Genomic DNA, 13,247 nt, shown 5'->3' with positions numbered 1-13,247 from the left:
AGATGTTAGCTAAATGCTTTTGGCAACAGATAAAGTTTGTGCTATGTCCTCATCTCAATGTCATAAAGCAGCCTTTACCCGACACTGCCTGCTGTTAATTGAGTTACAGAGAATTGCACACACATGTTTTACAATAAATTGTAATACCACTTTTGAGTGAAAGACCTGTTCTTGCAGAGCACTTACTGGTGGAAGAAGTGCTGATGGCAGAGTATATAAACTACATTTACACTGCAGGGAAGGATAATGAACACAAAGTCACTTGAAGAAAGGCAGTGAATATCAGTCAAAAAAAAATGCTCAGCAGTATTGGTTTTGTATAGGTGCACATTATCCCATCTGCTGGAAAGTGAGAGAGCAGATTTTCTCCATATTTGTCATTTTACAATGAGATAAGACTGCAAAAATGAGTGTCTGGGCTTTGAATTTGACAAAAAGTAAAGTATAAAATTGATTGTAAAAGCTTACATGTTTCCAGTTATTCTGGAACAGCCGGATGATTTATTTCTCAAAGATATTAAAGACTGGAGAATCTGTTCTGCTCTGTTCATTTTTTCTTTTTCCATTTGTTTTGGCATTTGCAGAATATTTGTTGTGTTCTAATCTTACACTGATAACTCAAGCACCAAATACCTGTTCGCCATTCAAACCAGAAAAAGTGCAGGGAATTGATTTCCTCTTAAAGGTATCTTCCTATAAATATCCTCGTTAACACGGTTCCATCAAATCAGATTAGTTACCTCTGATTGAGGTCAAATGTAGTTCAACTAGCACACTTCTAATTGAAATGATAGCTTTGTTTCTAGCGCAAGATAACCTTGACTTCTAACACTTCTAATTTAGCTCGCTAATTCGAGTAGGGAAGATGTAGAGCTGGTAAACAAATGGCCGGAAAGTCAGTCTTTTGAGCATGATGATCTGACTCTGGCTGTTGTATCCAGTGCATACTGAATGGAGCATCATGTTTTGGCAAAGCACTGCAGTTTGAATATGACTGGAGATTATGAGATCATCAACAAAAACAATGAATGGCTCTTTCGAGTGTGACAGCTTACACTTTTACTGTACAGAAGTCATGGTGCTGTTGGACATCAGTTAATTTCAGACCACGATCTGTGAATCCAGGGTAGTGAGGAAAGGACAAGCAATTGGCAGTGATGGGCTACATCCCCAATTTCAGGTGTATGAGGTTCTGCCATCAGGCAGAAGATATAGGGTGCCGTCCTTACAAACCAACCGGGCTCGCAAATCATTCATTCCTACCAGCATTACACTACTGAATAAGTTAGGGAAAATAACTTGATCCTTTCTGTGTGATAATACTGCACTTTGGTCTAATATTAAAACGCCACTGATGATGTTGCACCTTACTATTGATAGCCCACTGGTGCTAACGACACTGCACTTTGCTATTTTATGATGTGGAGATATTTGGGATTGTGTATTGTTGTTGTGCGGGGGGGGGGGTTTAGTGGTCTGTTGTCTATGGTCTGTTGTCTGTCTGTTTGATGAGCTGTATGGTGCAAGATGAATTTCCGAAAGGATCAATAAATCTATAAGTCTATCTATCTATCAACACATTCTCACTCCCATCGCGTAAAATACGAACGCTTGGTCAGGTACCTTTGGCATTGTTATTGACGCTAAATGTCTCCTTTAGCGTCATATCTAAAGACACTTGGTCAGTTTTGACGGAGTTAGATTAAGGAAAAGATCGTGGGTGGGCTTATAAAAGCTAAGTTTCCGTGACACGCAGGACAAGAACTGGACAGTTGGGTTTAGGAAACTGTCTCTGGGTTGAAAGTCCTGTGTTGTTTGACCCATCCACCACCCCAACCACGCAGAATTTTGGGCTTTCACACTCCTCGCTACCATCGTTCTTAACACTACGTCATCTTAAAGTGTCGCATAGCTGCTGCTCTGCCCGGTGTGTTCTACACACACGCACCAAATGTCCCTCTTTTCGGCCAGATGTCTGTCACCTTCCTCTTCCTTTGTGTTGGCATTTTAAACTCCGATCGATTTATGAGGACTATGGTTAACTGCTCCTCAGATCTCTGCAGGGTAAATCCAGACAGCTAGCTAGATTATCTGTCCAATCTGAGTTTTCTGTTGCATGACAACAACTTTTGAACGTACACGTTCCACCAAGACAAGACAAGTTTCACCAAGAGGCTGTTTTGCAGTGGCACCATTGCTCTGTCCAATGCTGGCAATGAGAGACTACAACCGAACTAAACAAGGCAGGTGTGAAAGCCCCCTTAAATTAGTCATGGGCGACCAATTTGGGGTTTTAATTCATATAGTGTCTGCCCAGGATAAGCTCGGAGATCCACTCGGTTGATGAATACACTGTTGTTCATCAAGAAATAGCACCATCAAGACACAAGTAAGATTTAGAGTTGTTGATGGGTACATTTTGTCACTTCAGACAGAGCTAGGCTAGCTGTTCCCCCCTGCTTCCAGTCTGTATGCTAAGCTAATCTAACCTTGTCCCGACTCCAGCTCTTGTCTCGCCGTCTTGTCTTGTACAGACATGCAATTGATCTTTCCATGTCACTCTCCAAAATAAAGCAAATAACAATATTTCCCAAACTTTTAAGTAATTCTCAATATACAATTGCATCTGCTGCCTTTAATGTGTTTTTTCAGTGCAATGTCTCTGCTGGGTTCTGTTTTATACCCCTGAGCGTTTTTATCACGGCCCCTGCTGAATCCTTAACATGCTGCTCGGATTCATATGATAATCATGCTCAACCACAGAGCCTTTTCTTCCAAATACTATAAATTACCCACTCTCCTTTGATGTAAGCCTTTATGACTGGACTGCTATTCATAATCCATAACCTGCTCCATTTTTAAACATAAAAATGATTCCATCATGAGTATTGATTATGTTCAAGATTTCATCTCTTACTTCACTAGCAAGCATGATGTAGCTTCCGTTGACTGGAAACACTGCTCCCAATACACACCCACAGGGGAAAAACTCTCCAACAGCTGAATCCAAAAAACACACACACACAAACACTGCAGGGAACCTGCATGCTTACGTGCCTGAGAAGTGCATATTATCAGAATTAGATAACTTCCTTGGGCTTGTCGGTTGTTCATTGTTCAAGTGATGCTATGTTGAATTTCCCGTAAACAGGGAATGCCGACTGGGATAAAAAGTGTTCATGTCATCATCCCCCTGGAAATACAAGGAGGATGTGTTGCAGTGTTTACCTCCCATGTGGCGTCTCAAAACTTAGGAAGTGTGACAACACAGGCAGTAAACATAATGAGCTATCCAGCAAGTGTGGCAGTCCAAATATTAAACATGGAAATTATTATTGTCACTTATATTCTCTTGTTGCAGATTGTTCTTCATGTACTGTACAGAGTTCTGTACACACTTCTGACAAACGGAAGCTAGAGAAGGAACTGATGCATTTTAAACAAGATAGCTATAAAGGAAATATCCAGTATTATAAGTCAATAAAATGTGCTGCATTGCATTTTGAAGATTTGGTAAGGTAGTGGTAAAGTCGCCAGCATTGTATATTTTCTGTAAAAAGATACCTGACCTGATGATCTGGCAACACACACTGTATGCTGTATTACACATTTTCATTGCTGCAGTACTTGTAAGATAAATGAACCGTGGCACATTTAACAATTCAAACATCATGGAAGTAAAATGCGTCTTCACTGGACATACCTACCATTACTCAATTGATATCATAACTAAATTTCCGGTGTAAGGTATTAGCTAAATTGTGTTTTTTGCCTCAATGTGTAATTTGAACATTGGCCAACTTTAATATTGTAAAGTATCGTAACATAAAAGCAAAAGAAGAACACACCAGAGCCTCTTTTTTTACTTTTTAAACATCTGGGCTACTTTTTCTATTACAATTGCAATGTTATACCTTGGTGCCGCTGCAAAATGGCCTCGGGAAGGAACATGTTTTGGTGGAACATGTGTACATTCAAAGGTTGTTTTTAGTCGTGCGAGAGAAAACTCAGATTGGACAGATAGTCTAGCTAGCTGTCTGGATTTACCCTGCAGAGATCTGAGGAGTAGTTACCCACGCCAACGCCAACAAGAAGAAAGCAGAAGGTAACGGACATCCGGCCGAAAAGAGGGACATCTGACGGAATTTGCGGCGAAAACGGAGCAATCCCAGAAGTGGAACGCCATGGATATAGACTAGGAAAGTACTAACCAGCTACCAATGTTGTCATTGTAGCACTTGTTGTACACATTATGTGTAATGACTGTCTTAGCAAATATGTATGGATTTTAATTTGTAGGCTATCCCATTAAAGGAAAACATCTATGTTATGATCCTTTCTGTCTGTGACTCACAGCCCTAAGCCATTTGGTTCCTACTGAAGACTTAAGTCTTTAAATACAGGTTTATTTTATTTTTTTAATGCCTCAGTAATTTCCCAAAACAGCTTGCCATTGTAGACAGGTAGAAATAGTCCATTTGTTATGGACTATTTTCAGTTGTAAATTAATACACATTTATTGCTTTTGTCACCTTACGGTATTATAATCTCCAAGCGGTCTCTTCTGAAAGCTCTTAACGCCTACAGCTACATTGATAAACTGGAAAGCAAATAAGTAAATGAGCTTCAAATGTTCATTGAAGGACACTGTGAATATCACCTCCCATTTCATACCTCATGCTCTCCATTGCACAATGATCTGCTTAGCCACCAATTGTTTCCAAGCAGCTTGCGTTTCTCTGAGAATCTCCTTATTTACAAGTCATCAGTGAAACGTGGGCTGGAGCCTGGAGGATAATGTCAACTTTTCAGTTCAGTTATTGACAGCCAGCCTTTCCTCAGAGAGTGAGTTATTTTCTAAAAAGGAGTTTTTCTTGCCTCGACCTGCAACATTTAGCTCGTCTGCCCCATTAGACTGACCTTCATACTAATGCCGACCACGGCAGCCAGCGCCAACACACGCAGATTCAATCTCCGCTCGGCATAGATCACAGAGACATAAACTGCCAGTATAAAATGATGCATTCATAGATACAAAAACACTGCTTAAAATTGCTTCTTTTGGATGTGAGGAAACTCGTGGATGTCCATGACTCGGTGGCTCTGATGTAGATACATTGTATTTAATCCATGACTTTCCACACTGTCTGTTTAGTTGGACCACTTTCTTGAACTTAACTTTTTTTTCCTAATGCTTCTTCTCTAAAGGGGTGAACCGGGCTGCTTTCCGCCCCCCAGCTCAGGCAGCGAATGATTGAAATACATTTTGCTGAATTCCTGTGAAGTGACCCTAAATATGGCTTCTCCTTCACACCTCACCTGTCTGCAATACAACTCCTTGAAAAAAACTCAAACATTTCAGCCGACCAATCCAGTCGTAGTTAAAGAGCTGGAAGGTCACATGTTGCTGTGGTTCAGTCTATCGCTGCTAAAAGCTGATGTGTATCAAGCGTTATCTTCAACGGGCTGTGGGAGAATTCAGTTATGTGCTTTCTATCCTCAGAGGTTGTCAGCAAGTGACCCTCTGTCTTCAACAAAACACAACTGCTAAACAATCTATGTGAGCTCTTACCCTGCTACAATGTCCTTATTCCCTGCACAGCTGCTTGTAAAAAAAGAAATACTTTAACCATATATATCTCTACTCCAAAGGTCTTTTAAGAACTCAAGGTGGGAATCTGTTAAAAAGCTTTTTCTTTTATCACAGGAGCTGGTCAGATTGATTAAAAACAACAGCCGTGGCATTCTTACTCTGAGCTCTTTTTCTTGTGTTTGAATTTCAAAATGGAAATCCAATTTAGCTACCCATCACTCTTGCACCGTTATTTTTCAAACGGCTGAATGATTTGAACCATTTGCAAGCGCCTACAGTATTTTGAAGAATAGCTACTACAAATGAATGGTCAAAACACATTCGGAAATGTAATGTTGGGATTATTGCATTAATAGCAAGCTCTTTTCGTGTCATTTCAAAGCTGCTCCAGAAGCAGAGGAAATCCCATTGGGGAAGTCAAATTTCAATTGGTTGACTTAAAGTAGCACAGCTTTGACAGTGGACAAGTTAAGGAGTACTACTTATTGGGAGGCCCTTGCTCCTATTTAAAGATACACTCCTTGATCTCTTTAAAGCACTCAATACCACCCCTAATTTTCTGGAATTTGGGAATTTAAAGATATCATTGAGTGCTAAAACAGAAGTATTCGTTTAAACAGTGCATACAAAGTGTCTATATGAAGTAAACTACTAAGCTTAGCCTGTTGACGTTCCACAATCAAGAACGCTATGGTTACAGCAGTCAGTAAAAGAGCACTACAATGACTACGTTTACATGCACATAATATTGTTTTTGCCCTTATTACAAAAAAGACGATATTCTGACTGAGCTGTTTACATGTAGTCGTGCAAAATACAATTTTTTCAAAGTTTTCCAGCGGTGGCGGACACGTTGGACTGTGAGAACACAGCATCCCTCTTTCATTCCTTCAGCCAGCTTCTTGAAAAGGTCAGCGTTGCGATGGAAACCATAGCAACGCACAGCTGACTGTAAGCCGTAAACGGGCAAGAGGCCATACTCTGGGCGTAAAAAGCCCGATTGAGACGCATATTCCGAATGCGCTGTATACATGTCCAAAGAATGCCTCTAAAACCCGTATTATACCGGAATATCTCACGTCTTAATCGGAAAATGCTATATTCGGAAAAAGGCCTTATTTGGAATATTCAACTGGAATATGTTGTTTACATGACCTGAATCAAATAGAATATTGTCATAGACCTGAATAATAGTGGAACTGTTATGGCTGTGTATGTTTCTGTTTCCTGTTTTATTTTGGTAGTCTGTTTTTCTGTCTTGTCTTGTTTTACTTCCTGTCTTGTGTTTTCCCGCCTTCTGTGATTATCTGCCCCACCGTGATGTGTTTCACCTGTTCCTGAGTCTAGTGTCACCTGTCTCTTGTTTGCTCCTTACCTCTTGTATTTAGTCTCTGTGTTTTCTCTGTCTGTTGTCAGGTCATTATTTCTGTTTTGGACTGTGTTCTGTTTTGGCGTGTCGGTGTGTGAGTCTACTCGTTTTGTCTCAGTGTTCCTGTTTCCTGTGACTCCTGTTTTTGACTGCTGGATTTCCTTGCCTTCTGTCTTGAGGACTCCTTAGTTGTATATCTTTTGTTTGATATTAAATCCTCAAGCTTACTACTGTTGCCTGTTGTCTCTGCATTTGGGTCCTACAACATTCTCTGGATTTCTACAAAAGGAATATTGGTGTGCATGTAGACGTACTCAATTTTAAACGAGCGTCATTTTACTCGTCACGAAGAGTACTATTCAGCCTGAATCTGCTGTGGCTCTGAAGGAACTTTGTCTCAGAAAATAACCCTGATGATGTTACCAGGGCATGATGATTTCACCAGGGACAGATGACCAGATGACTACATCAGGGCTTGAATTTTTTAACAGAAAGCCTGACTTACAAACTGGGGGTGTGAAGTTGGCCTTTACCAGTGCGGGAGGGTCTAGTGAAAGACATTGCTGAGTTGTATCATGGGAAGTGTGGGATCCAGTGTTTTATGGAGCTTGACCCATACTTCAGTAAGATAAGAGGGGAAATTCTCCTAGGGACTAGGGACTAAAAGTCAAGGTAACTCAGCCTCTGCTGCTTAGATTTTGTGCATTTGCTGTTTAATCTATCTATCTCTCAGATGTACCCTGTATTTAGTGCAATACTAAACTGTTGGAGTGCCCCTTTTAATATTTATATTTATTAATATTCTTTTTTTTTTGAAGATTCTTTTTTTGGGCATTTCCACCTTTAATGGATAGGGCAGCTAGATATGAAGACATGAGAGGGGGAAGACATGCAGGAAATTGTCGCAGGTAGGACTTGAACCCTCGACCTTCTGCTTCGAGGCATAAACCTCTATATGGCCATGATTTATTAATATGCTTAACAGTGTTCTCTTTTTCGCAGCTCTTAGTTATCTCCTGAGCCACTGATTTGCTCCCGGTGAATGTTTTCACAATCCAAAACTGAAAACATTCTATGATGGGACCTTAAAAACACACATTCAAGGGGTAAAGATGCCTGCTGAACAGATGTGTCAACCCACATGTGGCTGGTAGCTAATAGAAGTACCTCGGCAAAAAAAGAGAGGAGTAATAAATGTAATCACGAAACACGTTGTCCGACAGACAGATTCCGCTTGTAAGTGTTCAGCTTCAACCTTCTGACTCTGCTGCTGCCAAATACAGGCCTATTTAGCCGAGGAGCGTTAAAGGACTGTGATGAAATAATGGGATGTAATGGGGTACAGGGTGTTTCCATCAGCACACCGTGTCCCCCTCTACACACGGACTGATCGACTCTAAACTGGGAGCCAGTCAATGTTATGTAAAGAGATTACGGCTGTACACACACACACCCTGCAGGCCAGAGGTTCGCAGGGTTTCACCTATCTATCCATTTACACTTTAATTCAGATCCTACAGCTCCATCGGCAAAAAAATCAATCTGCACCTCATCAATTTGCATTCATGAATGAATTCTTGTACATTGTGGATTTAATTACTGTGGGGTTTTTTTTCTAAATACTGTAGTATGTAGCGGCGCTGTTGCTTCCAATCCATACAAAACTAAAACGGTTGGATTTTTCAACAAAACATACATCTGTCGATATAAATATATTTGTGTGCTGTTCAAAGTACAGTAGCAGCACTCTGCGTACTTCTGTATCTGTGCGCATTATTATTGTGCTGTGTTTGCATGCCTGCATTACTGTCTGTTTTCTTGATAAATACATGACTGATAGGATAAATGAAATAATTTTTAACAATATAAGAAGAATATAACTGTATAGACTAACTATAATATTCATAACTGTAACTGTATATACTAACTATAAGATTCATAACATTTTATTCTAATGTTTTTTGTTTGTTTCTGCAACACTTCTCCTTCTTTCTGCTGTTTTTTTTTTCTGTGGTCGCAGCCACACTGTGTGATATGCAAGTCAGTGGCCTTAACCGTTTCACCAAATGCTGGCCCTCACATTACAAACGCTGACTTCAAACCCACGGACATTTTGTTGTGTAAAAAATGATACATGAGACATCCAGATATTTCCATTGGATACAGTGATGCAGCTATGCAAACATGTTGACCTGGGGTGGAAAATGTCCTGTGTAAGCATCATATACTGTAGCTGCAATGTGGAAATTGCAAGCTGCTTACTGAGCAAATGTAAGGGGTGTGGTTCAAAAGGTCATCCAAAATTTCCCTTACAGCATATTCTTCCCGTTTCTGAAATATGGACGAGGCATGTGGGTATAGTATGCAAAATTATACAGTTTACTGTTCACTGTAATAAATGACATTTAACTGTCTCTCTGTTTTTCTCACACACATATGCACACACACCACTACCACATTTAAATATACTGTACAATATGAATTCTTGAATGAACACACACGCACACGCGCACACACACACACACACACACACACACACACACACACACACACAGGGTGTAGTGTGAGGGGCATTGATGCCTGCAAACATTAAACCTTTTAAATGTAAAAGTTTCCAAATAGCAACAAGTTACAGGTTATTTCCTTATGGATCATTTATATATTAATTTCTATTTTTTGGCAGCTTTGCACCATAGTATTGCAGGGCTGTGCCAACTCTTTGGACGCACTACTCTCGTGCTATTGCTATTAAAACGCTGCGTTACACTGCAAATAACACTCAGAACAACAACTTTCCCACAAGTGAGGAAAGGGAGGAAAGTGAGTCTCCCAACAGGTCGGGATGAGAGCAACATGCTTTATGGAGATGAAAAAAAACACCAATTCAACTTTTTGGGGCATCATGAGAGGGAAAAGAAGAAGTAGCTCACCAAATCTCAAGACGTGTGGCATCCCATGAGAATATCCCACACAGTGTAAAAGCAGCAGTAGAAGCCTGACGGTGCACCTGACTCTCGCATTAAGTATCAGCAGGGAGGTAATCTTCATGGTGCTTGTGTGCTGCACAGGTTTTTTATTCCCTGATTCGGTATATTCCCCAGAATTGTTTTCTCTTTAACGTGAGGCAAGACGGCTGGGCACAACCGGTGGGCTGGGCAGCGGTTTCCCCACATCCATTTAGCTAAAAAGAAAAAAAGAAAAAAGAAGAAGAAGAAGAAGAAGAGGAAGCACTGCGTGTCCAGCTCACTGCGCCAAGAAGACACAGCCCTCCGACTCAGCTGAGGATGGTGGAGGTGTTGTTGGTGGTGGAGGTGACTGGGCATCCATGTTAGGCAGGGCAGAGCTTGAAGAAATCCATCTACTGAAAGACACAGGCAGAGATTGGAGGGGGGTGAGAGGGGGAGAGCGGGGATTTGTGGAGATCCAGCGTGACCAAGTGAAAGTGTGAGTGAGAGAGGGAGTGAGTGAAGCGGCGGTCTCAGCAGCCTCGCGAGCCCGAGCTCCTCCTGCTGCACTGCCGTACAGCATCTGACGTCGAGCCAACACTAGTAGTGGGGGAGCGCACAGGGTGGATCGGGCATGTTTCTCGGCTGTTACTTCGCCCCCTTGATCTATATCGCCCCTGTACTCCTCCTTCCTTCTTTCTCTTTCCCCAATGTCGTGTCCCCCGGCCAGATAGCCGCCGCTCTCCGGTTTTCCCTCAGATTTCTTTACCCTCGCTTCGGTTCAATGGCCGTTACTGGCAGCGGAGCGCCGCCGTGCACTGCCGTATAAAAGCCAATCTATGAATTTGAAAAGATCGCCTGTGTTTGATCGGAGTCACTCAAGCTTGGACTCATGTGAGAGGGCTCCGTGAAGCAAACCTGTCACTGTACACTCAACATGATGAATAGCCTCTGCTCACCCCCCGTTGTATTTCAGCACTCTTCTGTATTTTTTTTGTTTGAATTATTACTTGTTGTTGTTGTTGATTTTCTACTTTTCCGCCGGCGACTGAGACTGTACAGCCTGTTAGATAAGAGCCAACCCTCAGCATCACATTTTAACTGAGCGTGTGTCATCTGACTTGTGATCGCAAGAAGAAGTGCCATATCGGCTCCTTTATATGACTATTGAATTACTAACCGTGCATACGTGGTCTGAAAGGCGAAGAAATGTAAGTGTCACCTTCGATACGTTCCCGTAGGCTGGTGGTGTGGCCTCTAACCGGTTATTTACAAATACATCTCATTAATTCCATAACGATATTAAAACCATATGGGTTACTTTAATTGGATATCTAGATATAAAAGCACACAGTATTACTGTATTATTTCCAAGATCGGTAAATGTGCTGTGTGAGTGTTCAGTCAAATCCTGGTTGCTCATCATTTCTAAATCGTATGTATTCCTTCTCTAAACTTCCTAACTTAGAAAGGATCAAGACTATTGCATATATATGGAGGTCAAGCTGATTTAAAAAAAATGGAGCAAATAAAAAGAGTGGGAAGCTGCCACTACTGCAAGCTGTCAGCACTAAATTCAAATTAACAGTAGGCTATTTTCAGGAAAACATTAAGCTTTGACAAAAATACATTTCTTCTTGTAATATCGTCTCTTCATGAGATTTAAGACAGCCTCTTAAAGAAGTAAACGGCTTAACATTTAGGCCATAGCTGATGGAATTTGTTTTTACCGAGTCTTTGCTTTGAGGAGTTTTCAGCACCACGGACAGCGAATCTGTTTTGGCTCAACCTTTGCATTGAGGCTTTTTTCAGCACCATGGACAAAGACTCCGCGGCCCCGTGTGTTCCTTTTTATTTTTACCAGCTTTCCCTGCTCGTGTGCCTCCTTAATTAGCAGCAGGGCATTCTGTTTGGACCGGACTCATGTGATGATACAGTTTATGCCTAAAGGTTAAATATTGTTCCACTATACTGCTTCCACATTAGCACTCATTGTATGGAACGAATTGTAGGCCTATGCACAGGCTAAAAGTGATTTTATAAACATACCAACGTCATAGTTAGAATCAAGTAGTTGGGATATCATTTGTACTGTCCTCGCCTGTGACAATATGCGGTGGAACTTACTTTTTAGAATATGCTTGTTTATTTTGATTTAAAATATATATATATATATATAATATATATATATATATATATATATATATATATAATATATATATATATATATATATATATATATATATATATATATATTGTCAAAATGATTGAGCAAATGTGTGACTAATGCACAAAACTAAAAAGCATGTCTGAGATGTGTTTGTCTCTCGGCGTACAATGAGTAAATCGGCGCAGTATATAGGCCATATAGAGGCCATAATTAAAAGGAGCAGCTCTGAACTTATATCAACAACACAAAGCCGCCGTTCTGATAGCCGTGCATAACGGCCAGAAAGGTGCTTATGGAGTCTTCGGGGTTGGCAGGTGAAAGAAACACAGTTGGCACCAGTGCATATAGTCCTCGTTTTTTTTGTTTATATATATATATATATATATATATATATATATATATATATATATATATATATAGCTCTTTTTACGGATAGAGCGACGGCTCAACAAATGTCCCTTTGCATATGTGAGAAGGGGCTTTAAAACAGGCTGAGCGGAGCCCCAACGCTGTGTGATGATAAAGTTGATTTAAAGCTAATGTGCTCATCAACTATGGGATTGAAATGCGCGGCTCGTCTCCGCTAGGTTCCCATCCAGCCCCGCGAACTAGAGACGTTATCCACGGATCATTCCTAAAGCGGATCACGGGTAGGAATTTAACGACCCTCATAATGGCTTTCAAGCCCCACAACAGAGAAGGCATCAGCCCGGGGAGGAGAAGAAGAATAAGAAGGGGAAAAAAAGGAGGAGGAGGAACCCGAAAAGGTGACAAGCGTCTCCAAATAGAGGTCGGGCAAAGACAAGGGAGGTCACATCTCCAAGGCTTATTAAACCATAAGTCGGAGCCTATTTCTGACACATTTAAATGTTATTTTCGTTGTGGGTGCGGAAGGGGAAAAGCGGCTTTGCCTCTCTAAACTCACTGATGAACTTCAAACCTGACCGGTCAAGTGCGTAACGTTGTTTTCTGCGCGGTTTTGCCGGTTGGAAACGATGTTAAAAAATCTGCGTCTGCCTCATCTGTTTCCAAAAGATATAACCTGGTCCTGGAAAAGAGGTAACGCGCAGAAGAAAAAAAATAGAGATGTAAAAACATGTAAATGTATGTAAAGTTAGAAAGAATGGGCTTACCCTAGGTAGAGCTGGAGCAGGGAAGAGTCACCAGAGC

General features: G+C 41.0%; 1 protein-coding gene across 2 annotated transcripts in view; it reads right to left on the bottom strand.

Annotated features, from left to right (window-relative positions):
- grik2 (glutamate receptor, ionotropic, kainate 2) overlaps nt 1-10,010 on the bottom strand; it is a 283,934-nt gene extending 273,924 nt beyond the window's left edge. For both annotated transcript variants that reach the window (XM_078251928.1, XM_078251929.1), the window contains exon 1: nt 9,893-10,010. In XM_078251928.1, the coding sequence (XP_078108054.1) occupies nt 9,893-10,010 (118 nt within the window). The remainder of the gene's footprint in view (nt 1-9,892) is intronic.
- Nucleotides 10,011-13,247: the final 3,237 nt, after the last annotated feature.

The sequence above is a fragment of the Sander vitreus genome, chromosome 6 (assembly GCF_031162955.1).
Source record: "Sander vitreus isolate 19-12246 chromosome 6, sanVit1, whole genome shotgun sequence".
Taxonomy (NCBI): Eukaryota; Metazoa; Chordata; class Actinopteri; order Perciformes; family Percidae; genus Sander; species Sander vitreus.
This window is presented reverse-complemented; position numbering and strand designations above follow the sequence as displayed.